The sequence below is a fragment of the Falco cherrug genome, chromosome 8, assembly GCF_023634085.1.
Source record: "Falco cherrug isolate bFalChe1 chromosome 8, bFalChe1.pri, whole genome shotgun sequence".
Lineage (NCBI taxonomy): Eukaryota > Metazoa > Chordata > Aves > Falconiformes > Falconidae > Falco > Falco cherrug.
The window spans coordinates 63,505,542-63,533,502 of record NC_073704.1 but is presented as its reverse complement, the minus strand read 5'-3'; the positions used below and the strand labels follow the sequence as shown (position 1 = coordinate 63,533,502).

Below are 27,961 nucleotides of genomic sequence, written 5' to 3'. Positions count from 1 at the left end.
AGCTTATTTGTGGAAGAGCTTATTTTAGGGTTTTATTTTCATACTTTATATAAGTTAGGGGACCTATTCTTCAATTACAATCTACACAGAAAGCAGGTTACACAGTGCCAGTGCACATTTTTATTACAATCAAGACAGAAGTTAACAAGTGACAATTATGATAGTTTCATATATGCTTTAGCTGATCCAGTAAGCCAGCAGAGAATCAAAGGCTGCAGAGAGAGACCCAAGTAAAGGTGGCAGAGGTGACAGATGAGGCAGTGTCACGGCCCCTGCAGTCAGTGGGAGCGATCCAGCTGGTGCTTCCCTCCCACCCCCAGGTCAGAGCCTGGGGCAGCCCCCAGCTGCACGTGAACACCCAGGTCCCACACTGAGCCCTGCCGAGCACCTGCCACATGCAGAGCTCCCTAAAGATTGCAGTGAGAGGAGGCTTACATAGCTTACTAGCAACGTATTTTATTTCTGCCAATAGCTACTAAAACAGTGCTGTTTTCTTCGGCTTTACAATTAAAAAAAAAAGTAACTCGCCAGAAACTGCCACTCCAGATTCATCCCCATTTGATTCTCCCACAGACTACTGCTCTTTGGGTTTCTTCAAAAATCCCCATGCAAGCTTGGGAAAGATATTGGCACAAGGACAAAAATTCTCCTTGCAAATGCTTCATCAGTTGAAGCAATCTTCTCTCATTTTTACTATGCTCAGATACCGTAAGGCCTTATAACAACATCACATACTTTTCAGAAAGGCATTCCACGCTTACGAAAGATGATGCTTTTTTAAAAATTTGCCATTAAAAATACTAAAACGTGACACTAGCTTGAGATCAATGGCATAAGTAAGAAAAATGAGACTGATTATAACAAGGTATTTTAAAAAAACCCCACACAACACTTTTTCCTATTTTAAAAAGGAAACCTAGGTTTTAAGATACTACAAAGTTCAAGAGTACAAAAATATTTACCTTTTAGAAATACACAAGCCTACCATCACATAAAATAAGTATCAATACATAAATCTTCATAAAAATATGGCCACCTGTATTTAACTAAGTCCTCAAACCTGTCCTATGCTGATAAAAAAGCTTTGTTGAGAAATTTAGTTATGTCTAATCAGCTATTCTATAGATTAACATTGTAATAAGCAAAACCAAGATTAAATACTGCTGCTGTTAGAGAAATTCTAGCTTTAGAAGGGATGAGAACATCAGGGGTCACAGGATAATGGTTGCCTCATGGCACATTACATTTGTGGCAAAAGCATACTTGCAGAAAATTAATATGAAAGTAAAGAGTATTTCCACATCCCAAAGAACAGCTTGAAATAACTGCACAAGTTCCTTGCACTTAAATGTTATAAAGCTTTATATTTGTGCTTGAACTTAAGAGAGAGAGCCTCATTTCTGTGCCAAGTGCCAGCACAAGACAACTTGCCACAAAGTCTCTCTTTAGAGACGAGACAGTGTGCTCTTGTTGACTCTTATAGAAGGTGAATCACGGCTAATTGTTCTTTACAGAGAATGAAAAAAAAAAAAAATTCTGCCAGGTCTGACAGACTTTTATGTGGCCAAGAAGTGCATGCACAGCTAATAAATAGAAAAATAAAAGGTATTATACTCTTCTCAAATTATGTAGTGTTCATAAAACAGTAGTAGCACAACTCTAAGCTCTACATTTGTTTTCATCCAATATAGCTTTGCTGAACTTTAAAAAAATAAAATGCATACATAACCTGTTGGGTTTGAAAAACAAAATACTGGCTTTGTTAGTGTTTTGTTTTGTTTTGAAAACACAGTGGTCCCAAATTAGCGCTTTTGTGGTTTTAACAGCTGCAGGTGAACATCTCCAGTACAGAACATCAGATTTTTGCAAGCATTTAAATTTGTAAATGGTACAATGGTTTTGCTGAGGTTTTTGAAACTGCAATGAGCTTTCTCTGAAGGTACAGAACAATGGGGTATACATTCAAAGGAGAAAGGAAATGCTTTGGAAAAAAAAAACCAACCCAAAAGATCTAAAAATCTTCTTATGCAAATATATGATGGAAAAACCTGAAAGGTAAAACTGCACGGCATGTTTGGATAGGATCATTGCCTTGCTAAAGCTCATGTTTCTTTTGAAAGCCCATCAGAAGGCCAGCAAGCTACAGTCCTTACTCGGTTAAAAGACTTCCCCCCCATCCCCAAAGACACTGAACATTCAGGAAGCCCAAGGATTTCAGCAGGCTCAGGCTTTATGAACAAGCATCAGTTTCTACAGGGGCAAGTGGATCCCAGGTCCTGGGAAAAGCAAGCGACATCAAAAGATATTCTGATGTCTTGTTTAAAAAACACATCCTTACAGCAAAGTCTATATCTGCTTTGCTACAACTAAATTCTGATCCCACTTAATCTACTGGGCTTTGGTCACAGATTTCAAAGGAGGCCAGGAAAGGAGACTTTTGGGGTATTTGCTGAGATTTTCAGAGACAGACACCTGGCTCTCCTTCATCCAGTCAACGTGCACAGTGAGAAAAAACACCAACATTACATTTGCTTTTTTTTTTTTTTTTTCAAGCAGCTTTCATTGAGTACCTGACTGACTGGCCTCATTGCTGTATTATTCCTAAGGCTCATTTCTAGCTTACTCCTTGAAATACAGGCAGGGCCCCCCCACTTCTCAGGGGAGTGTCTGCTGACAGACCCCAGGTATCAGGACACTGAATTACAGACTAAACAGTCCTACAGGAGTAGACAGCATCTGTTCAGTAAACTATGGATTTGGGTACAGTAGCACAGGGGTAACAGCTATGGTGCAGTAGCATTGACTGTTGGGTTTTGTTCGTTTTCCTCTGGCAGAAAATGCATTTTGAGAAGATCCTGTTCTTCTTTCAGCCCTTCTGAGAGCGTGCGTCCTTCACAAGGGTGTTACCAGAATTTTAGGACTCTTTGTTGAATTCCTAATGCCAGTGGTTTGTTGCCCATTTCTGAAACTGAAAGTAAGCAGAAGACTGAGAAGTTAGAGAACATTTTACACTGTGTCATCAGACACTTCCCTCTCCTCTTCAGCACTGCTAAAATAACCACGTTACACTACTAATATAAACTTTAAAAAACCCATAATGCTATGTACGTTATGCCTTTCTTGATGGCAAAGTAGCACAGCAAACAACACCTGGAACTTGAACCTAACTCAGTGGCTGTAATTCAGTTACTTCAGTCTGCTTATACAAGAAGCCTGCAAAGGGAATCTGGTTTGACTCTAGGATTTCTTAGCTACACTTTGTCAACTGCTAAGCCAAAAACCCATAGGTCAGACATATGAGAAGTTCTTAATTGCAACAGAGAGCAGCATGCCCTTCTCAAGGAACCTGGCCCAAGAATTCTTCTTATTCTAGAAGTGTAATGACATCTCCTTATACTGACCAGGAGTCAGAACAAGGCAATTCCAGCTTCTTCAAGCTGTTATTGGTTATAAGGACAAATTCTGTTTCAGTACAAATTCTCACTAAGCTAGAGGGTAGCTGTGCAGCTGCACTTCAGCTAATTCAGTTTCCCTCTGCTGCTCCCAAGAATTTTCCTCCCAGTATAGTAACTAGCAAACACTGGCAATCTCCACTGCCCTAGCACTATAACGTACATGCACAGATTTCAGTGGAGATGCTTGCTCAGGGTACCCTAAATAGCAATGGTGGTGGTGCAAGAGAGCTGGCATTGCTTCCAGCTAAACCAAATAAGCCAGGAGAAAAGCCGTCCTGGCATGCCTCTAGCCTCCCAAATAAAGGAGGCTAGACTACTGAAATCTTGTGCTTCATCTCGAGTAGTACCTAATGAAAAATGTTTAGTAATGTAAATCATCCTACTAAATGAACAGTTTAAATGAAGAGTTAAGGAGAGTGAATGATATAAAAGGATGTTAAGTGTTGGGAGATATAAAGCAACAGCCTCAAGATGATGCGAAGGTCAGCTTTACGTTGTGAGTGCCTGCTTTTGAGTGCATCAATCAGCTCTCAGGTTCAGAGATTCTGGATAAACTGCATAATGTCAATGTCAGTCAAAATAACAAAAAAAAATATCTAAAGGGCACTTGGAAAGCTTTGATGTTTTGCAGTGGATCTGATGAAACATGTTTACCGATTGTGAAAAGGGACTATGTAGAAAGAGGTCCTGAATTCTTGTGAAGCATGGGATGAAGAAAAGCCGCCTTACCATTTCACCTTCAGCATTTGCTCAAAGCTCTCAGGCAGGGGATTGCCATAGCTCTCTGGGAGAAACAGGGTAAGGATCCCGATCAGCACAGTCAGGCTTCCCATCAGGATATATGGTAGGAATCTGTCATAGGCACCTGGCAGAACACAAGACATGACAACTGTACTTAACACCCACAACCAACAAACCCATGTGTAAAATTTACATTCCAGACATTGCTGTAATGCAGAATTAATTTGGAATAGCTGAAATCTTCATAAATATGAAATGTGAATCCAAACCTGAATTACATCTGTTATCTGCCAGCAAACAAAGCGATTTTTCAATTTTAAAACTACATGTGCGCTCTAGGGTGGTCAACACCTACCATCAGCAGGACGCTGGGCTTGTGAAAAGAAGGGAAGAGACTGATGGCAGCTGAACCACCCAGTTACAGACTAATGGGCCATTAATGGGGGAACCCTTAAATACATTGCCTGTTACAGAGGGAAAAAGCATCAGGCCTCCTGTGACAGAGGAGAAGCTCTGACGTTGTCTACTCAGAATATTATTTTGGACTAGAAGTCAGCAGCCACTGCCAGCAGCCTGAAGTCACCACACAAGTGTTTGGGCAGGATGCAAGATCTTCAAGTCACAATAGCACAGCAATGAAAAGGTCTTTCAGTAAAGGGATTATCTAGGAGTTAAAATTATTTAAGGTAGAAAAAGTACCAAACTGAACTTAACAGCTTTATTTTTCAGTTGGGACAGAGCAGTATGCTTTATAATGTATAGAATAAACTAGGATTAAAAACCCCTGGGTATTTCACATAGAGCCAAAGTTTGTGATTTGATCTCTTCTGTCTTCATGAGCTGGATGAACTGCAAGGTCCTAATTTAGCTGTAGCAAATAGCAGCTGACAAGTTTCTCCTAAAACCACCTAAAGTTTAGGAAACTATTCTGATGACTGCAACAAGATTTATTTAAAAGCTGAGCCTATTGAAACCTAGGAGAAAAAAAAAAAAAACACCAACAACAAGCCAACAGTAAAACCTTTATCCTGTTGTTTTCTCCCTATTACCATTACCTGTGCTGCAACAAAGGCTGAAGACCCTAGGGAGCATCACAGTCCTGCTGTCCCTTTCACTTGACATTTGCACTGTACAATCATGAAATAAAGACAATGTATTTTCATCATTTTTAGTACAGTATGTTAAAGCCACACAGGAATGCAGAGGTGAGATAACACAGGTGAGCTACAGACAGTGGTCTCCTCTCCCCTTTCTTGGCATTAACCGAAATTAACCACTTAGCAGTACACCAGCAATGTTCTGCCAGAGTCAGCAAAGTCACCCTCATTTTGTATCAAAGGGCTCAGCAAGACTCGTTAGGTGCAGGGGAGAGCTGAGAGGGGTCCAGTGATGGCAGAAAGAAATAAATCCTGTGTGAGCAAGAGAAACAGGAGATTAAGCACTATGGACTGAGCAGCTGGTATTCACCAATACTTCCACGCTTTATCCCCTAATCTCTGTCACACCTTCTTATCTGCAATATGAGGATCATTTCCATGTACTTTTAAAAAAAAATGAAAATCAATTAATATTTGTGCACCACTGAAAATGTGATTGTAAATAAGCCTCCCCCCCAAAAAAAGCCTATGAGGAAATCAGTAAGTCTGCTTACAGACTGAGGCATGACCCGTAAGAAAAAGCAGAAGGAATGCTGAGGTGCCTGGCTTAGTAACTAAAAAAATCACTTCATGAAGATCACAATTAAACACACTCCTGTGCTGCTTAATCTGTATGTTTTCCATCTATTGCTTTAGAGACCCCACATTCAGGAGATGCTTGGATTCCTGCCTGGTTCATCTCCTTCTGATGTACCCATCTTAGATGTGCATGAAGAGTACAACACAATGAATTTCCTACTGCTAGACTTCCTTACTTGCAAGATCACTTCTTGTCATGCCCTCCTGGAAAACTAACTGGTGTCCCAGGGGTAACATCCATGGCCAAGATGTGACCAGTTATCACCCCAACCCCTCCACTCACATGGTTTATGGACACTGACATTGTCCTGGACCAGCCTGGACCCACTGTGGTGGTGGATGAACCACCCCCAGCTTCAATAAAAGAAAAGAGTGCCTGATTCTTCTGTGAAACCCAAGAAACTCCACTTCGTTTCTACAGCGTGTGACAGTGAACTCAGACCCAAGGTGAGAGAAGGGACTTGAAAAGACAACAAGTGAAAGGACTTAAAGCTAAGACTGCCCTGCAGAGGCTCAGATAACTTCTCTGGGCAGCTGTGTAGTGCAAAGCAAGAAACATGAGATGCCTCACCCAGGTAAACAAAGTAAGGAGCAATGATGCTGCCCAGCCTGGAAGCTGTGGAAGTAGCTCCAACTGCCATATTTCGCACTAACGTTGGGTATAGCTCCACATTGTAGACATAAAGCATTGAAAATGCAGCTGTGATGCCAAATTTTCCAAGCATCACCAGGCCAACAGACAGGATGTTAAGGTCTGGAGGAGAAAAAATAAAATCAAAGTGAATAAACACCACCCTGGACTTACTACTTTTATTTCTTCTACATCCCAAAGATGCTATAGCTGTTTTTTTCCTAGTGGTTTGGGGTTTGTTTTTTTTTTGTTTTATTTGTTTGTTTTAAATTCTAAAATCTATTAGCCCTATCCCTAGGTGACTTGGCTATGAACTTCCCACTAGGCATAATGTAGATGCTCAGGTTCCTTTGTACTTGTCAGATTTTGGCAGTCTCTCAGTAAAACAGCGCTCTTGAAGTGGAACAAAACACTGGATTATATAGTTTAAATCCACCGCCTTTTTGCAAAATCCTGTGGAGATGTACACACAGTGAAATCTGGAAGACTTGCAGGTTTTTTTTAGCCTCTACGCACAACCAGATAAATCACAGTACACTTTCGGCTGTCATTTTACAAGCTGGTTCCCTGGACTATAAAAAGCTCAGTAATTTGACACAATAAATGAGCGTCATGCGTGACTCAGCATATACATGAAAAAAATACCACAGCTGTAAGTGATCAGCATGAATTTGACCTCAAATTCTAAACCTGATTGTGGTTCCCAGTAATTTCAAAGAACTATTTGACAGTACCATAAAATATTTCTATCATTTCATATACTTAGGTCATGAATTAAATCTCATACCTGCAGGAACCAGCTGAATGAAGAGGACAACACCTCCTCCCAAGAACAAGGTGCCAGATAAGGAGTAGCGCCGAGGGAGGGAGCGGAGGAGAAGCCAGGCAATCACATAAGCTGGAACTTCAATAACAGCCGAGAGGAAACAGTTGATATAGGCATTTCCATGCCAGTTTGGAGTGCTGAGGGACAGGCCAAAGTAACCAACCGATGTGAAAAACCTGGGAAAAGCAATAAAATCAAATTATTCCAGAAACACCAGTCTCTGAACGCCTCCAGTGTTGCCTCAGATGTTGTTACAAAAATAGGATGTTGCAAAGCATCGCCACAGGCATCGTGGCTTAAAAAAAAAGTCTCAGCGGCAACCCCATCTTTCTAATTCTGTCATCCCTTCCAGTGACCATATCCACTGTGGCTTGAAGAGACCTCTGATTTCTCTGTCCTTCCTGCATACACTATACCAAGTAAAAGACTTTGTGGAAGTTGATCACAAAGGTTTTTCACTGCAATGGACTCATTAACGGCACAATGAAATAACTCTTGAAAGCTTCCCATGCCAACTACATTCTACTTGTAGCCAACTCCAGTGACAGGATCTCCCACCCTCAGCAGTTCCATTACATCTTATTTAATCTTCACGAGAGAGCTGGATGTTCAGGTTTCAAATCTTAAGGGTGCTTTACTATGGCATGCCAAGTGTGCTAGCCAGTTCCTTTCTGCTGGGGGAAATGTGTACAGAAAAGGGTCCCGGGTTGTCTACATGGTATTATCGGGTCCTCATTCCTCGTGGCTGCCCAGGCAGGGACCAGGATCTCACTGAGATGGACACCGTACAGAAACAGAACAAAAACGCTGGCCATGGGTCTGCTTCTTGCTATGTTACTGAGTTGCTGCCTTTGCTTCAAGCAGGACATTTCTCTTCAAATAGAGATTTAAAAAGATGGGAGCCTCTTAAAAAACAAACAAAAAAAAGCAACAGAATTTAAAATACACAAGTTGTTACATATAGTTTCCTAACTATTTTACATCTGGGTTGAGGCTACTGTCTCCATACTCTTGTATGTTGTGTATTAATGCAGTGCGGGTGCAAGGACACTGAGGGCCATGGACCAGCCAAGGACCATGTGCAGACGGGCTCCAAGGCTGAGACTTATTATCTAAACCTGTGGCATATGCCCTCAAATCAGATACTGTTCTACTGCCTGGGTACTTTAGGAATACACATTTCCTTACCACAAAAGTAATGACATAATAGTAATAGTTGCAATGTTTCGGGTTCGAAATAGGTCCAGAAGGATAGCCTTCTGCTGCTGCTGAGGCTTCGAATCCTGCATCTGAAGGAAAAAGGAAAACAAAACCAAAAAAATTCCCACACACCTAAGAGCAAAACAACCTCTGCACACCCACAAGTTTGGGCAGTTAGGAAGTTAGGAGTCTATCAGGGGATACCAGTCAGCCCAAAGGCCGCCCCTGCACCAGGGAGGGTGGTCCTTAGGTACAGCTTGTCTCTGCGCCCAGCTGTACTTGTGATGGTTTCCAGGTTTTAGTTAAAAAAAAAAAAAAAAAAAAAAAAAAGGTAGCACTGAGACCACTACACCATGCTGACTAATTAAAAAGGAGTATCAGTTGACAAGAAAGACTTTAACACTTCCTTAAAGATCTAACGCCATGCTTCCAGGAGTAACTTCATTACCCAAGGCATTTTTCTGTGCACTGTCCACTCAACTTTCTTCTCTTCAGCCTTCACAAAGGATGTGAAATAAATGCAGGAAATCACCCAGTTTTGCTGCCTGCCTGCCTGCTGGAACCCTGCTGGGGGTGGGGGGGAGGGGTGCCAGAGCTCAGCGTGGTAACAGGGCACATCATGGGAGCATCGCCATCCCTGATGGGAGACGGAGGGTCTGGTTTGAGGTCTGAAGCAGAAATCTTCTGAGTGGCATTAGGGTGCCCTTCTGCTTGCACGGAGCACCCTTGCCAGGGCAAAATCAGCGGCTGTGGCCAGGCTTCCCCCCCAGCCCAAAGAGCGAACCACCCTGGCCCTCCCTATGGGGCTACCCAGGAGATTCCCTGTCCTAGGGAGGGAGGACTTTTTTTCTAGCAACGTTTGAAAAAATACTTCCAACAGAGGACTTAAAGGGCAAACATCATCCTCAGGCTTTTGTGGACAAATGCTTTGGTACACAAGATTCCCACAAAGTACAGGACAGCTGAGCTGCTGCTTGGTCTCAAAAATATGCAGGAGTGACGAAAAGCCAGCTCACGTGCTGAAGCCTGAAAGGGTCGTGTCCAGTATGAAAGATGTCTGAACTCTAGCTATGAAGTAAGGAAAGTATTTTTCCATGGTTTCTGCAGGATGAGCTTCCCGTAGCTGGAATGTGCACTTGAGTTTACACAAGAACACACACTTGGAAAAGAGATCTTCAGCAGCTCAGCCAAAGTGTAACTATGACATTCAAGTGATGGATCCTGCCCACGGGAGGTGTTGCACGCAGCATCTTTCCCCCACAGATATTGTGGAGCAGCTTTGCTTTCTGCTCAATCAGAGGACATCAGGAGGTGTAACAGCAGGTGATCGCGTAACAGTGAAGTAAGGTCTGACATACAGACACGTGGTCATTACTGATGCAAGGCTGGAAGCTGCTGGTTTCTTTGAACAAGAAAAAAGTCTGTGCCTCTTCGGCAGGAGCTCTGGCGAGGGCAGAGCCACTAGAGGGGGAGACGAGCACAGGAACCAGCCACCCTGCTCCCTGTCACATCATGGTTTTCAAGTGCCCTTGCAGCCCTCGGGTGCTTTGGCTGGTTTGGGTGACCTGAGGAGTCCCTTGGGGCTCCACACAGCCCTGGAACATGTGGGTGCCGATCTGGAGTCCCCTGCACAGCCCCCCCACGAAGGGCTGCTGTTAAACTGCAAATCGCCAATACTGTGCCAGGCTGAAATGGGGGCAAACACGTCTTCCTCGGGTCTTCTCAGTGCCCAAAGGATGAAGCGAACTGGGTCACCCTTGCTCTGAAAACCACAACCAACAACTGCTGAGGAAGAGAATTCTGCTGTAAAAAAAGCGACCACCAAAACCCCAAACAAATAACGCCCTCCCTCTGCTTCTCATTTTGAACTTGCTAGCCCAGCACTTACCTCACACCAGCAGTCACTGCCAGCCTCTATGAGCTGCTGGTGCAAACCATTGCTCTGACGGCATTTCCCAAGTCAGCTGGCCAAAGGGGGAAACTGCCGGCCAGGTAAAGTGCCAGGACGTATGAAACATACCTCTGCAGTGTCAAAAAGCATGGCTGGGGCTGGAACGCCGTTTATTTTTGCAGCCTTTTGGATAATAACTTCTGCCTCCTTATATCTTCCCTGGGAGATCAGCCACCGAGGGGATTCAGGAATTATCCTGCAATAAGTTTCAGAATAAATGACTCAACATTTTCACAGAAGTAAAAAGTTATTAAGAACACATGTATCGTTTTTATGAGTTATGCTCTCATCTCACAGATTGCTTGCAGCAGAAGACAGTCAGCACAGAAGCATGTGGGCTATGTAACTCATGGATTTGTCCCACTGGGATCAGTGGGAGAATTCAGATATATGGGACATGTTTATTCTTGTGCTGAAGTAGATGCACACTTAGGCCCTTGCCCTGGGTGGTTGTTTTTTAAGGAATAATTGATGTCCATCAGAAAAAACCCAGATGTCACTAGACAGACAGCAAAGATGGGGGTAGGTGAGCCAGTGTTGAGCAGAAGTGTTCTTGGGAGATGGCACACAGTGTGGAAATGCTTTAAATGCACAGGGTGTATTTAAAGGATCTGTGCCATAGGAATCTTATATACAAACCTCACAATCGCCACAACTCTGAGGCAGGCTCTCCCAGGCAGAGACAGTGGCAGTGTCCCCTTGCAGAGTTGATGACATTTTCCAATCAATTCCGGGCATGTGTTGAGTGAATTAACACCAAACACAGGACGGAAAATCTCACCTTTCCTTAACTAAATCCTTTGATCTTAACAGATGCTACCTTGTTCCCTTTAGCCAGCAGTATTTTTTCCTCTCCTTGGAAAAAAGCAGGTCAGACACTCCTTTTCTGATGCATTCTCTAAAGGATTGACCCAAAGCCACATCAACAGTTTCGAGCATCAGATGATTTATATTCGATCGTTCAACCACTAACGTGACTTCCCGTGAGATGAGCTGTCTCCACTGCTCTTCTTTGTGGGCAAGCTGAGGAACACAAGACTGCAGAGACGATGCTGGGAACCTTTTGGAGAATTTGGAAGAGGAATGAATAGAAGAGCAACTATGGCACGGAGCAGTGGGATGTGCAAGTCACATCACCTGTGGGAACAGTGGGCCCAGATGCCAGCTAACACCAACCTGCCTCGGCAGAGCTTTGCCCACATGCCGTGATCCCCATCTACCCCCACACTAGCCCCAGGCTGGAAGTGCCATCTGTGGAAGATTTTGGCATGCTTTACGATTTATGCTCCAAAAAGCACGGTAATTGTCACCAAATACATTGAAGCCACACACTGAAGCTATGCCCTGGGGACAAATTTTGTGTGCCTCATCATGCTCGTTCTCTAGCAGACATCTGAGATGCGCCCACCCAAAGCCAGCCTCCCCAAAGAGCAGCTGCTTGGTGCACAGGGAAATGCCACTGTGCTGACGGGGTTTGAAACATGTCAAGTTAAATAAGCAAATTGACCCTTAAACAGAATTAAACTGTCTTTAAAATCAGAGGAAGATCTTTAAAAGATCTTTAAAAGCAGAGAGGGGAGCTGAAAACTACTGTAAAGGTTTGGTTTGGTTCGAAGACTAATATTAAACAAATGCAAACAACCAACAAACGAAAACCATCAGCAGAGACTTCTGACAAGACTGAGATCTGCAGGTCTTTGAGACTATACAAGAGGGGGTCTAAATCACTTAACTTTTAAAAAGACATTAATCTCTTACTTACAGATATAACGCTTTCAAGATAACAAGAAGAAAGGAGTTCCCCTGATAAAATTAATATGAAAGGAAGGAACTGGTTTTGTTCTAAATTATCCTTATTCTAAGAGCGTGTGATACTCTTGCCTTTCCCTTCCTATTTTCTAAACGCCTCTCTCTTCAGAAAACAACAGGTGAGCACAGCAGCAACAGAACAAGGATATCTGCCCGCCTTCAATGCTTCTGCACAGCTGAGAAGAGCAGACAGTTTTCCTGAATTGTTTTTCTAGTCCTCCAGGGCAGAGCAGCCATGGGCAAGTGAGGTTGCACCTACATGTCCACCAGCGCATTAGAGCAGGGGTGGATGAGCACAGTGGAAAGATGAACAAAACCGTGGACTCGGCCACCAAGAAGACAGCGTGGGATGGCTGAGAGGAGCAGGGCAAGGAACAGCCAACCTATGGGCCAAAGGAGCTCACAAATAAGTCCTGCTCCAGCAGCCAAAGCAAAGTTTGGGAGGACACAGAGCTCCTGGCATGCCGAGCCTGTGGGAGAGGGCTGGCCCAGAGGGCTGGCCCTGCAGCCAAACCCCTCTGCTTAATGACATCTAGTGCAATGAACTGCTTAGTGACATCAAGTGCAATAAAACTGCCAGCTGCTGCGTGCTGAGTGAGCGGGCTCAGCCTTTCACTGACATTAGTACCAACCAGCAGGTGGATCCACATTAAAAACAATGGACAAAGAAAAAAGGAAGGAAGCAAAGTTAGAGTGAATCATCCAGCAGTGATTTTGCAGGGGTAAACCTAGAGGTGGTTAACAGTGTCCAGAGTCATGAGTCAAATACAGAATTCCTAAGCTGCTCTGGAAAGCCAGTGAAAAAGTGGCGTCAAGCACACTGTCAGCACCAGCGAGGCTCCGCAGGTAGTTAACCTGATTTACGACTGGCAAAAAAAATCCCCTCAATGCCCACCTCAAGGCAAAGCCTCCTCACACGGCAAATAGAAAAAAAAACCACCAAGGACCCCTGACACCCTGCCATTACCTAGCACCCGGCACTGGAGAGCATCAGGCAGGGAGGGGAGGTGGGGACCGTGGCCTCAGCGCGGGGGCACTCACCACCAGAGCGGGATGCAGAACAGCCCCGGGACAGTGAGCGCCAGCAGCAGCATCCGCCAGTCTCTGATGAAGTAAGCAAACAGTGGCAGCAACATGTAGCCAATTGCAAAAAATATGCAAACTCCTAATGTAGAGAATATAATACGAACTGATTTGCCAAGAATTTCTGTTCCTGTTTAAAACAAGGGAGGTTGGATTAGCATTTTAACTCTTTCTTTTCATTCATGACTAAATACTTTACTGCATTTGCAAAAAAATAAGCTAAACAATCTTAGAAAAGAGCAGCACAGCATGGACCCACCCGGTACAGAAAGGTTGCTGGGAGTATTGGGGACCTTCAGATGAAGGAGGGACTTCTGTTTGCTTTGGTTAATGCATTGTCAGAGACAGATAAGGTTGGGCATGGGGGAATGGCGGGCAGACTTTCAGGAGCCTTCCCCACAGGCTCAGCTAGGACATAGCCTGCTCCCCAATTAACCCATTGGCATTTAAGATGCAGTTCACTGCTGAGCAGTTCTGGAGGACAGCAGGTCTGTGGACAGCAGAACGGCACTGGACGGAAGGATGGGAATTTACAGTGAGGTGGGAATAAATTTCGTGGTTATTTTTTGGAACAGAAGGCTGGAATGTCAGACTGGCACATCACAGGCTGTAGGACACAACCAGGGAAGACACCGTCTTCTAATAATGCTGCTGCTCCAGCAGCCGGGCAGCAGTCAAGGAAAGCATCCTACAACCACCATGTCACACACAGACTAGGAGCAACCCAATATTTAGTAATAAAGATTGAGACTGTTGTAAGCCTTCAAGAGCACTTGATTTCTTTTCCAATAAAATACCTAGCCACTGCTAACAAAACCCACGGATGCCCTCAGGTCCACCTCACCTCTCACTGAGCCCTCAGCCCCAGGTCTACAGAGCTCTTGTCTCCATTGGAAGCACCGCAAGGGCCATAATAATCCCACAGTTTGATTCATACTCAATTAAAAAGCAAATTACGCTGAACAAGCAGGAGGGTCTCAGGAAGTCTGGAGAGCTTATTTTGCTTATGTAGCATGACAAGAACTCCCAATATTTAATATTGCAGAGAAAATGGAAAAAATACCTGAGCAGAAAAACCCCCTCCTATTTGATAGCTACAAGAATTTTCATTTAAAAAACCTGGAGTAACAGAATAAAGAATTTAAAAGATAACCTGTATCCTATCCAGCATTTCTGTCATGTGCAGCTTCCAGGAGGCTCCCAGGTTTGCCTTGCCATGGGCAGAGGCTGAGCACTCATCAGGGCATGCTGACCCCACAGCTAGGCAGATAGGGTGGGAAGGACCGTCCCCCATTAGTGCCTCCCTCCTTACCGATGACAGGCGGCTGGTGACTCACTTCAATTAGGAAGCTAATGTCTAAGTTAGTTTAAATTAATCCTGCCCTTAGTAACAGCCTCATAGTTCGGTGAGCGCCTGAGGCACCTGGCTCTCCACTCCCAGGGGGTCATCCCTGCTGCAACATCTCTACAGAAAATGGGACGGCAGAAGGGACAACGCGAGGGGTAAAGTGCCAGCAAACTGCAGCTGTGCAATTAAACAAACCTACCATTACTTTGGGAGACCCGGTCCTGTCTCTCAGCAGCGGGGGCATTTGGTCAGTGGGGTGCTCAGCCCCCCCCCCCCTCCCCCAGCTTTGCCTCCGCTGATCTGCTTCCAGCTGTGCCCCACATCCCCGGAGCTAAATTCCTGCCTGATCAGATCCTGCACCCTTATCAGAGGGACTTGTGCTGCACAAACCCCATGTGCTTCCAAGAGGATCTGCAGCCAAGCCAGCACTCCTGACCCAGTGCCGTACCCCCCTGCCTTCCCACCGCAGATGTTGCTCCATCAGCTCCGCGCAAGAGTTAACTCCTGGGCAGAGCAAGCAGCAATGGCAAGGGATCAGCAATGGCAAGGGATCTCCCCGCTGACAGCCTGACCTACTTAATCCTCTGTCACTCACTGGCAGTGGTGACTCACAGCCCCCCCCAGCACTGATTTCAAATTATGCTCTTCTGCTCTACTTTTCCCCCTTTAAAGCCTCATGGGGTAGGAAAGAACAACATTAACTATTAGTGTATCATTTTCATTTAGACTAGCTCACAGTATGATCTACAAATTTAATTTCGACACCGTTGGTTTAAAAGCTGACATAAATATGTATGTGCACACTTTATAGGTAGCTCCTGCAAATCCCAGCTCCCCCCTCAGGCCTGCATCAGTCATCCCGGTAATCCACCTGTGCAGTCACCTTTCCCGAAAACCCCGTGACTCTAGCAGGAGTCTCTGTGGGGTCCCCTTCCCCACGGGGTCCCCAGGCAGCGACTGCAGCCGCGCAGCCTCCCCATGGCCACTGGCTCTTTCCTCCTACACTCCCTGTAAAAAAAAAAATAATTAAACCTCTGCCTCTAAAACTAGGGACTTCATTGTTAACCCTCGCACTGAGACCAGCACCTTTATGGCTAACAGGGCTCTGACACCCACCTGGCCCCTCCACTCCAGTGCCCCCCACATTTGCTGTGCCTGGAAATGCTGGTTTTCTCCAAAGCTTTGTACCCAGGTATGCACCGACCCCTCTGCAAAGGGACGCAGGGGCAGGGAGGGACCTGAATGCCTTCTCTATCTCAGACCTGCTTCTGCTGATAACAAACCCTGAACGGGCCTTGAACTTCTCCAAAGAGGGGGGGAAATGGATGTTTATTAGGAGTCTTCCTGCTCTATTCTTTTTCACTAAACCTATAGAAAGTATATAGGCTTGCAGTATCCAACAGCAAAAAACTCGGAGTGGCCTAAATTAGGAATTGTACCAGTGAGGATTTATCGCTAATTAAATGATGCAGGTTCAGAGGGGAAAAAAATAAAAATACATTAAGAAAGCATTTAATCTAATGCAAACATGTTCATACCCAGTATGAAGGCCACCACATAGTTAGAGATCTGTCCCATCCCCACTATGAGAAAGAGCACTGTGAACATCTCCCAGCTGGTAGAGAAGATCTGCAGGAAGCTGAAGCCAGTCTGCACAGCCATCGTCGAAAAAAGGATATTCTTCCTGCCAAACCTTTTGCAAAAGACAAAGATTATTATTGAAACAGCACGTATTTATGGAGCGGGGCTACGTAAGAGAGCACAAGGGAGCACAAATATCCAACCTCAAGCAACACAGCTTAGCACAACCTGAAGTTTGGTTCATCCTAAAGAATTTTGTTCATTATTTTCATAAGTGCTAAAAATAATTAAAACCTCTGAAACCCAGGAAATAAGAATTAAGAGCAAAAACTTCAGGAAGCCACTAGACGGAGACTAAGGAAACATGACAACAGTACGTAAGTGAGACACATGAAGATTGCAAGCCACACAGCCAAAAATCAGGAAATGATGGTTTTTAGGCTACTGGCACCTATACATTGCAACACCATTATGCTCTGAATGTGCCGAACAGCTTTATCAACTGGCTTCAGTCTCTCTGAGCCACCATACGATTGCACCTGTTCTCTCACCTGCTTCTCTGCATCAGAATTACACAGATTTCCTTATGGAAAGGTAAGGGCAAGCTTATGTACGGGGCACGCTGCCCTGTGCGGGGCTGCATCGCCGGCTGCCTGCAGCAGCCCTTGACTTGGGAAAGGTTTCTGCAGCAGCACAGGGACATTGCTCAGGTACAGGCTCAGAACATACCTCTTTACTGACCAAATATTTCCAAAATAATTCAAGACAGCTCATGCTAGAAGGTGACTGGGCTCTCAGGAAGGCTGACCAGCCGTGCTGCTGCCAGGGCACACGCGCTTTCTCAGGTGGTCCCAAGTGGGCACATGGCAGCAGCAGGATTTAGTGATTATCTCATCTCCCTTTCAAAGAGTAACACCAACTGACTTCTGCACTGGTGGCAGGAGTCAGGAGATTAAATTCGGATCACATGGAATTTAATGCTGGAGGCTTTAGGATTAAGACTCACATCAAGTTTTGAAACCCCCCTGCTAAACACCCAGAGCCATGCTGCTGCTCTGATGACTTCCCAGGCAGCAGCCAAGGCAGTATGGGAGACCCTGCTGGAACGATACGGAAAAAAAAACCTAAGGGCTGTATGAGGAGGGAAGCAGAGACTTGCAGAAGGAACAGATATTCTGCATTCAGCACTTGTAGAGCCAAAACTTCAAATTACCTGCTGAGGTAATTATCAAATACCTGTAATATTTCTTTTTTTAATATTTCACATCTACTTAGTTAGATACTGTGGCATGATTGCTATCCTTATACAGGTTATCTTTGTTCTTCCTCTTGGATATGCTTACTTTAATTCCCACAAAACAACTCTTCTATGCAGAGCTTCCATTCAAAGGACAAGTTTCTGTCCTGCAGCTCGAAGAACGGACTGTCAGTTAACGTGTGACAAAGAACATGACTTTTCAAACTACTAAAAAGAAACAACTGGGGTCGCGAAGGAAACCCCACCACATCAGTCTGCAAAGCAGCCACCGGGGCTCCTTGCAGAGATCAGTCCTTGGTCTCCTGAAGTGCCAAAGGGGCAGTAACCCTACGCTTGGGGTAGATCAAGGTTGGGATTTCTGAAGAAGACAGGCCAGTTACCTCATTTTGATCAAAACTCAGAGAATTGGATGTTTAACTCCTTCATGCCTCTTAAAACCAAATGCACCAGCCGTGGCATCAGGTCTGCCCTGCTCTGCCCACGGGTGGAGTGGGAGCAGCGGCGTTACCTGTCTGAGAGCTGCCCTGAGATGAAGGAGCCGATGAGGACCCCCACGAAGAAAAGGGAGGTGGTCAGCGGGGCTTTCCAGTCGTCATCACACACCAGGTTCCACTGCAAGAGAAGGGCCCAGGCTCAGTCACAGCCGTGATGCTGCCGTTGAGCCCCATCCAGCTGCAGGGGTTATTGGCTGGAGGCATGCATGTTTCCATGTCATTTAATTTAGTTTCCCCACACCCCCATTTCCACCCATCGCTGGCATGAGCACTGTTTACTTGTTTACTTTACAGTGAAGGTCAGTGCCAGAATGCCCTGCTTAAAGCACAAGAAAAGAAGGGAAAGCGGTTGCCTCCCTGGGCAAGCCCCATCAGGCCAAACCCAGCAGCTGTCTGATGGGACCCATCACCTCTGAAGTGGGTGACAGCCAGCAATGTCAAACCCGATGGGCAGCCAGTGTGTGCTGCCCTGGCCCCCTTTTAGCACGATCTCCCCATCACGCACCCGTCAGGCTCCCTGACACCCAGGACCTGGCTCCCCATGGCCGAGACGCTCCCCTCCCGAAAAGCAGAGCCACGGAGCAGGGTGAAGGCTTGTCCCATCCCTGGCTAGGGACAGTTTCCAGCTTACCTGATCTCTGCCAGCAGAGAACCCACTGCATTTCTGTAACTGCTGGGGCTGACAAAGCATACGCAAGACGACACACAGAATGAAATCTCTTCTCCTGTCCTGATGTGTTTCCAAATTCTTTTCCATCCCCACAACCTGCAGGGCTGACTCACTGCCCATCACTCAGCATCGCAACCAGATCTGGCTGGGGCTGGAGTCTTAGGACAGGAGCCAACATGGAAACTTCCACCTAAAGCCACTCGTAACCCCAGACAAGGGGGTTTTTTTTTGGTTTTTTTGGGGTTTTTTTGTTGTTTTTTTTTTAAATAAAAACGGTGTAATGCATGTCCATCCACCGAGCGTGTTTCTGCTGCAGCTTGCTCCTGTCCTGGTGACTAACCTCCTGGTGAAGGCATGCCTGCCAGCAGCGCTTATGGATAAACTTCAAACATGTCAGTCTCAGATTAGATAATTCTACCACCAAGGTAAGCTAATTAGATCACAGATCAAAGCATAGCATAATTTTAATAATTAGCCATGTTATCAGAAAGTGGGGACATCACCCGCCCCAGCGTTCACCCTGTGCTCGGGGAAGGGATGGGCTGAGCCGTCTCAGCAAGTGGCAGCTGAGCCCAAGCGAAGGCAGGGGTGGTGGTGCAGACATCCCCCCTCTGGGCTGCTCAGGCCCCTCAGCTCAGCTACAGGCAACAAGAAGGAGCAACTCTTGCATTACAGAGATCCAGGTGCCATCCAACAGCGCTGTGAGTCCTGCCAAAACCAAACCACTGATGGGTCGGCAGCTGCACTTCACTCCTGCTGCAGAAGAACAGGCAGAAGTAAAGCCCAAAGGCAGCGGGGACATGGTGTGGTTTGATGCAGGTTGCTCTGGACTGCAATTTAGGAAAGAGAAGCCATTGGTGTGTGTCCTCAGGCAGAACGGCCGTACGTGCCAGCGGTGAGGGGCTGGGTACCACCACACCTCTGCCCGATGCAATGTCACAGCAGCTACACCGCAAAGAGATGAATCGATGTTAATAAACACAAGCCCAGGCCTCTTCCTGAGAAACACACAGAGAAGTTTGTAACACCTGGAGATCTGAAGACTGAAACATGCCTCCAAGAATTAAATGTGATTAATAACAAAAAGAAACCTATGGCAGCTGTTTCTGTAAGATATTTTCTTGTCCCTGCTGGGAAGGGAGAGGTTGCAAGGTACGGGCCCATCTGGGCATGCACCTGCATTTGCCTTCCCTGTGTTTGATGAGGTGGATGCGAGCCTGCAGGTCAGCAGGGCTCCGATACCTTCTGGGATGCTAATCGTGAAAAATATATGCAGGGATCTGTCTCATAAGTCAAAGAAAACTGAGATTTCTGTGAAGAGCCTTGGTGGAAATCAAGCCCCATATTAACAAAGCAGTAATTCAGCTGCAGGAAACACAGCATTAAAAGCAGGTGTTTCTTTATATGGTGCAAGCAAGGAAGAGGGAAAGGCAGAAGAGGGGCAGCTCCTGCACGCTGCAAGAGCTGCAGCAGCTCTGCGCCAGCCGGGCTCACCCGGCCCCCACACTACAGGGGTGTTTTGCCACATCCCGCTGCACCTCCCTTTCCGTCTTCTGGGAAAGCTGGTGACTAACGAGGTGCCAAAATTTGCAGCCCATACAGACTATTATTAATTACCTGGGCCCTGAGCACCCTGCTCTGGGGCCACCAGCACAGCAGCTGCTCCCAGACCTTCAGACTTCAGTTGCTCGAGGTTAAGGGTCAGCATTTTTAAAATGCCTCCACTGTGGCAAAGGTACTTTGGCTGCAAAATAAACCCAGCTAAATAATGACTTGCCTATGAAACTGAGCTGCTTCCTATGTTTCCTTGGTGCCAAATGCCTCCTACCCAGCTGTTCACTCTACCTTTTCCCATTACATCCTGCACAGACAGCAAAAATTCGCTATACAGGGGCAAGTCTTTAAGATTTACAGGACGTAAATGGTACACAGCATGCAGTGGCTGGCTGGCCAGAGGGGTTGTTGTCTACAGAAACTCCCTGTATTTGACCAGAAAACACACAAACACATCAAAACCACCCGATTCCACAAACACGGGAAGCTGCTGAGTGAGAAAGCCACACCATCTATTTTAGATCAAATCCCACACACAGCACATGGGAGCTGGGCAATGATCTGTACAGCCTAATCTCTAGGTACACCTTATCTTCTCCCAGAACGCCAGCCTCCCCATCGAGCTCCGACGGAAGCTCACGCCCTAGCGCTGCACGGTGATCAAGCACGTGTCGGCATGGTAAGATTTCACTTGTGGTTGAACGTATAAAGCTTTAAGGTATCCATTGCATGCTGACTCCTCACAAGCAGTACCTGAGGAAAACTGAAATTTAACTTATTTATCTCCTCCTCAGAGGCTGCATCCATCACAGCTGGCGCTGACACACCACGAACAGGGGAGCTACAGCCCAGCCACAGCTAATCTACCTACAACCACAATCTCCAAACCGTCTGTACTGACTAATTACTCATTAACCAGAAAATTAGTAATTCTGTAATGTCTCTGGTTCAGCACACTGCAGAGCAAAGTTCGTGTAAGCTTCCAAGCAAGTGCTTTCACCACCAGGAATAAAAGCTGCTCAAGAAGAACACTATTAAATCACTTTATTACCATCAAATCCCTCCAACCTTTTCCCACAAGCTCCCAGCTACTGAAAGAACCAATTCTGCTGGGTGCTGCCGGTGGGAATGCTATGGATGCACAAGCTTTCTGAAAAACTGAAACTGCCAGAGAAGGTGCCCTGACTGCCCCAAGTGACCCTGCCACCTGCTTTCTCAATCAGAAATCACTAATTAACCATCCTGAGTATCAGCCCGTTCACATCAGAGGAGAAAATACCAGCGGAGCCTTCTGTAAATGGTCGAGGTTGTAAACCAGGGACAGTCTGACTTTGTTTCCAGAAGTAAAAATGATGACAAACAGCTCAAGAGATACTAGAAGACATTTGCAGATCGCCCTGTGCTGCACCCTGGGCACCACATCCAGCAACGGGACCGGCTCCGCTCAGCGCACGAGTGACAAGCTCAGCCACCTCCATGCCCAGCGCAGGGCGGGCTACCAGTGCTGGGTAAAGAGCAGCTTCACAGCTGCTGGAAAAAGCTGAAAGGAAACAGAAAAATCCTTCAGATGCCTTCAAACCACAGCAATTCATATGCAACTTCCCATCCATCTCTGCCAGTCCCAAAATTTCCGATTTCTACCTTTGCTACCAGGGCTGGGACGGGGGCACCGAGCAGCCCAAGGCAGGCAAGGGGCAAGCGGTCCCAGCACAGCCTTTGGCACTGCCCTGTGCAGGGGCTTTGCAGTGGTGCCTGGGGTACGTGCTGTGCCTCGGTGGTCCCAGTAGCCCTGCCAGCGTGTTCCCAGGCAGTGGCGCTGGCAGACAACCTAGCTCGAGGGAATTAACTGGACGTTAATGCCCCGCTCCAAAGAGCAAAACTGGTGTTTGTGCTTGAACCTCTAATTAATGTCAGATCTGAACATTGTTATCTGGAATTAAAGCAGAAGTAGGTTAAGTTCCAGACAAAAAACCCTCAGTGTAACAAAAATACATACGTTAACATTTAAATTCATTTCAAAGCACAGACGGCAGAAAGCAGAAGGGGTAACGAGAGAGAAGCAGCCCTGCTTTGGGGTGAGGACCTGCCAGGCCAGCTCAAGCCCCCTTGTGCAAGCGCAGGTGGCACCAATCCAAAGCAGTGACCACCTGCTTAGGTGGAAAACAGCCATTTTATGTTGGGACAATTGGAGGAGCTGCAGTAGACGGGGAGGCAGCTGGGCCAAGGGGCTCCTGTGCCCCTGGAGCCTGCCAAGGGGCCTAGCTGAGCCCTGCAAAGCAGCAGGAAACCCCCTTCTCCTCAGCTGTGGGATCACACCTCACCCCACACTTGACCCCATGTTTCCACTTGCTCATCATCACACCTACAGACTTGTTTGTATCACCCCAGCTTGATGATCACCTTTTTCACCAGCACCGTGGACATATTCACTTTTCCACCACCACCTCGTTCCAGATGACCTAGACTGGGAGCCTCTGTTCCCAGGGTTTAGCACATCCCCGCAGACCAAGTAACAATGGTGCTAAGCTCACATCTCCCAGCCTGTTCCTCTCAAGCAGCAATAATAACAGGATCTGATGCAACTGCACAAATCAAATCAGACCTCCAGCGCTTAATCCTGTACCATCAAGTCCTGCTCCCCAATTGAGTTCTTGAACTGCAAATGGTTTTTCACTGAGCTTTCCTGATGGCATGTCCTGACTTGTCTTTCCTAATACAGAGAAAAATATCAGGTACAAAAATAATCATCTGAAGTTTAACCAAGCTGCTTTTTTTTCTCAGGATTTCAGCACTGCCTGTTTTCCTTGTTTTAAAACCAAATTCTGTATTTTTTTCAAATGTCCGTGACATTTTTAAAACAAACCAAGCATCCTTCTTTTCCATCTGGCTTACAGATGGGACCCTGGCACTTGGTTTCCATCCCTGAATGTGCTACTGCCTCTCTGGCATGTGCCGGGTCCCGTGGCAAACCCCACCACTGTGTCCCATTTGAATCTGGTATGGAAGACACTCGTCTGGCCTCTGCCAGCACAACTTGTTTGCTGCTCATTATGAAGGAATAATATTCCTCCTCCTTTTGCTTCGTGCACTGTGTCCCTTCACTGCTAACTCCACACCACAGATTCCGAGCTCACAGCCACCCCGGGTAACCCGGGCTCCCCCCGGCAGTGAATGCCAGGGCACTGCCTGTGCTGGCGGTGGCTCCCAGGCATCCGCCACGCAGCCAAGCCAGCCCACAGGCTACGGCCGGGCACGTCTGCCTGCAGCACGTGGGTGGCAGCTGGGCTGCCGCTACAGTTCACCCATGGCTATAAGCAGGGCGAGCTTCCCAAGCACCCTTGCCCTGATTTGGTGTTGCGTGGCATCCCCGGTGACTGAGCACGATTGCCAGCACAAAAGGCAAGAGATATGCACACGCAGGCATCGTGCATGCTGGTGGCTTTGCTCGGGGCATGTGGGAGGAGGCTGGCATCCCCTGCCCTCCCCTAGCCTGGAGCTGTTCCCTGCTTGCGTGCTCCAGTGCACTGAGCCTCCACCTGCACGCCCCCGGCACAGATCCTGCCCCCGTGTCCCTGGGGCACAGCCCCACAGCCATGCGCCTCTCGGTCAGGACTCGTCCTGGCTGTGCTCCCATGCAATGCTTTTTGGTGGCAGATGCTGCTGAGTCACAGGGCTCGAGGCGAGAGCCACGGACCCGCTCCTGCCGCGCTGCACACCCTGCGCGTGAGCAGGGCATCCCTCGGCTACGTGGGGCACGCTGCTCCGCCAACCCACCGCCAAGCCTGCCGGCTCCAAACCCGAATGCTGGCTGGCGTGAGGATGAGCCTGTTACTCCTCGAACCCCCTCACAAAACACAAAAGGGCAGCAGCAACCCTGCAGCTTTAGGGGACCCGTGTTGTCCTTCTCAGCAGAGCTCCGCGCTCCCCGCTGGTGCCAGCGGTGCCAGACCGTGCGTCCCCGCCGCGCACCGCCACAGTGCCCAGACAAGCGCTTACACGACCCGCCACCGCTGACGTTCCCACAGGACACCCTGCACAAACAGTGTCACTGCACAGCCTTGGGGACTGCGCCGGGGGCCAGGCTCGCGTGGGAGCCCACCGCAGCCCACGGGCACGTCACAGGCAGTGACCGGCCTGACCCAGCGCCGCCGCCACCGCGGGCATGGCTGGCAGGGCTGGCAGTGGGGCTGGGGCTAGCAGGGCCCACCGCTGCCCCACACCCAGCCAGGCCGCTTGTGTTTACCGGGCAGCGTCGATGTCCCCATCCAACGCGACACCGGGAACAAGCGATTCCGCCTGATGGCGAGCTTACCGGGAGGGCCGGCGGGCTGGCAGAAGGGAACCATCAGGCTTCTATTTTCAGCCTTTGCCTTCCCCTCCGCGGAATAAACCCTCTCCAAAGAAAACAAGCTGAGGTTTCAGTGGCAAACACAGCCACGACAGTCAGGCCGGGTGGCTCCTCCCGGGGCCGTTCACCCCACGCATCCCTCCCCGCGCAGCACCGCGCCCACCGGCCCCCTCCCCGTTCATCCCCCCGCCAGGCAGCACGGCCCCCACAGACCAGCCGGTGCTCGGGGGGTGCGGGGGGGGGGCGGGGGGTTGGGCTCCGCGGCCGCGCACCTCGGTGACGATGGTGGAGCGGTAGACATCGCGGCTGTACTCCCAGCCGTCCAGGCACGGCTCCAGCTCCAGCGAGCCCAGCTCCACGTCGGAGCCGGGCCGCAGCCCCAGCGCCGAGAAGTTGGCGAGCGCGGCCAGGCGGTAGCGGCGGCAGCGGCTCGGCACCGCCCGCCCGCCCCGCAGCTCCAGCGGGGCGCTGGCGTTGAGCCACTCGCCGCTCAGGTTGGCCCCGCGGGGCACGGCGCACCGGTGCTCGGGGGTGCCGGCCAGGAAGACGGCCGACATCCCGTTGAAGCCGTTGGGGACGATGCTGGCGCTGAGGAGGAAGAAGACGAGGCGCTGGAAGCGGCCCCACTCGCCCAGGAAAGCGGTGGCCGCGTCGTAGTCGCGCATGGCGCGGCTGCTCCGCGGCTCTGCGCACCTCGCGGAGGCCCCGTGCGACGGCTCCGCCCCGGCCCGGCCCCCCGCGGAGGCGGTGCGTCCCGGCGGCGGGCGGGGGATGCTGCCGCCCCGCCGCCCCCCCCCCCGCTTCGCACGGCGCCCGCACGGCGGTCCCGGCAGCTCGGCGCCCCCGCCGGCCGCAGGCCCGCAGCCCGGGGGGGTGCGCACCGCACCTGCGGCCGGAGCCGAGCCGGCGGCCGGGGGGCTGCGTGGGGCACCTCGCCGGCTCGGCAGCCCCCGGCCCCCGTGCACCGGCCACCGCTCCAGCAGCCGCAGCGCTCGCCGCCCCTGGAAATCCGCCGCGATCGCCCCCCGGGCTAGCCCCCGCCGCGTTCGGGCAGCAGACAGGGCACGCAGCACCGTCTCTGCGGGAGCCCGCAGCAGCCCCGGCCCCGCTAGAGGAGCCCGTTACACTCCGCATCCCTTTGCTCTCGCTGCTTCACATGTCTCTCGGCCGTGCCCGCGGCCGGGTACGCGGGTTGCTGGTAAAGCCATTTCAGAATTCCCAGCAACGCTGTCATCTTCTGGAATAACTCACGGGGTGCTCAGAAACAGGGGGTGTTTGAAATAAGCACAGCACTCAGACTGGTCAGATTGGTGGTGGGTGGATGGATGTGGGGCTCCCTGGAGGCCTGCAGCAGGGAACGGGACAGCTCGGCCTTGCAGAGCTGGGGATGCTCGTGCTGGCGGTGGGAGGCCAGGAAGCATCTCTGCAGCTGGGATGATCGGGGGTAACGAGGGTGTGTGGGAGGATGGAGGCACAGACTGGGAGCAATGGCTGCGGCAGTGCCTGGGGAGGAGAAGCACAGGGCAGCGTTTACCTGAGCCAGGCAGAGATCCGCTGCTCCTTGGCATAAGGGATGGAGAGCTGATGTCATGGGGAAGATTTAGATACCTCCTGCCTGGAGAGAGGCTGGAGGCGGCATCTCACTGTCAGGCCTGGGCCACCACCACACAGCTAAAGCTGTCCCCAGTGATAAGAGTGGGGTGGTGGCCGATTCAGGCAGATCAGGAGCTCGCAGGCAGCTCAGGCAGGGGCAGGCAGCAGCCCTCCACCCTGCCCTGCCTTGGGGCTGTGCAAGAGCCACAGCAGACAGGCAATGCATGCCTGCTCCCATGAGGAAGCAAGGAATTTGGAGTGTATTGTCTTAAGCATTAGTGTTAGTGCAATCTTAATAATTATTCAGTCAACAGTAATTGTTTACAGAGGAATAATTTGCAGTGCTTGTAAACAGCTCTGGTTAGCCTGCAAATTTAGCATATCAAAAGTAGGTGGTAGGCATGCACACAAGCTCAGGTTTATCTGGTTTACAGATGAATCCTTAATGTATTATAAATTTCAGGTGTTCAACATGAAAACACCATGTCTTTTCTTATTTCTTTTATGTTGTGAATCTACGTAATTTAGTAGATTAGAAACACCTTGTGTTCTCACCAGCTCGGCCACAGCACCATGAGCTTCTGCATACAATCGTTGTAGCCCAGAGCGATGCCGCCCGCCTGCCAGGCTCTGCTGGGTGTTCCCCGCATTGCAGACCCTGCTTATGATCCAACATCAGGAATGCTTCAACCCAGGCATGGAGATTACGAAAACCACATGGGATTAGTGGCCAGTAAATGGCTCGGGCAGCCACAGAGCAAGTTCACTGTAGAGGAAGGACCAGTCCTAGTTCTCCCAAATGACCCCTCTGAAAGTGGCCAGCACGTTTCACTGAAGCCCTCTAAACCACCCTTTCAGCTATTAGATGAAGAGCAGCATGCGGGAAACAAGGGCAGAGAGATTCCTGTAAAGTGAAATCAGATGCTAAGGAGCCAGCAGAGCAAAGGAGGAGTGCCTCCGTCACAGGGGGAGAAGGAGCAAATCTTTGAGGAGCTGAGAAACCAGCTCTTGTGCAAATTTTCTGTTCTTGTGCAAACAGATTTTCTAACAGGGCCTGAAACAGTCAGGCAGGGGCTGGAGGTGGAAGTGGCACCAACAGGCTGCTGGTGCACGGTCACTGCACCCTCGTGCTGTGTGATGCTCCCAGAGCTCCTGCTCTGCTCAGGGTGGGGGTGGTTACTGCCCGAGGCAGCTCTGCTCTTCCTCTTCTGCTTGGGAAGGCCTGTCTCAAAGGATCCTCTGCCTTGGTGGGACTACTGTGTCACCCGCCCAGCAGCCATCTCAAGAGCTGGGAATTAAGAAAGTATGTGATAATTAGAGTTTTCTAATTCCATGTTGTTTGTCTAGCACTGAGATCGTGTGGAAGCTTGTCAGTGTGACAGATCAAAATCCATTTTCTAAGTGTGTTTGCTGAACCTGCAGAGTGTCCCCTGAGGTCTTGGAGCTGGCGTGGAGGTGCTGAAGCGCGTGTGCCGCCCAGCCGAGCAGGGTGCAGCCATGCTCTGCCCAAAGCCCTGGCCTTACGCTCCTGCCTGCCTGCTCCCCGCTCCGGAGCAGCTGGAGCCAGTGGTCACGTCCATCAGGGCCACGTCCCACTGGACCGATGGCATCTGGGAAAAAATCTTTGGCAACGCTTGAAAAGGCTCCTGACTGATTTCAGCCTTGCTGCGCTCTCAGCAGCGT

At 48.8% G+C, this 27,961-nt stretch overlaps 1 protein-coding gene across 3 annotated transcripts; it reads right to left on the bottom strand.

The window, feature by feature from the left end:
- Nucleotides 1-93: 93 nt before the first annotated feature.
- On the bottom strand, nt 94-25,411 carry LOC102058900 (solute carrier family 22 member 4). 3 transcript variants are annotated; one of them, XM_055719216.1, is made up of 10 exons: nt 24,958-25,411; nt 18,128-18,231; nt 16,319-16,473; nt 13,391-13,562; nt 10,610-10,736; nt 8,578-8,678; nt 7,351-7,565; nt 6,504-6,686; nt 4,185-4,320; nt 94-2,968 (listed from the first exon to the last, which is right to left on the bottom strand). In XM_055719216.1, exons 1-10 carry the CDS (start codon nt 25,348-25,350, stop codon nt 2,893-2,895), a joined length of 1,662 nt encoding a protein of 553 aa, XP_055575191.1. In that variant the 5' UTR covers nt 25,351-25,411; the 3' UTR covers nt 94-2,892. The 3 variants fall into 3 exon arrangements, 2 of the variants coding, with proteins under 2 accessions (XP_055575191.1, XP_027663044.1); XM_027807243.2 differs by lacking the exon at nt 24,958-25,411 and adding an exon at nt 18,745-24,552; XR_008733650.1 differs by lacking the exon at nt 94-2,968 and adding an exon at nt 5,252-5,605 and having other exon boundaries at nt 4,187-4,320.
- Between the last annotated feature and the right edge of the window lie 2,550 nt (nt 25,412-27,961).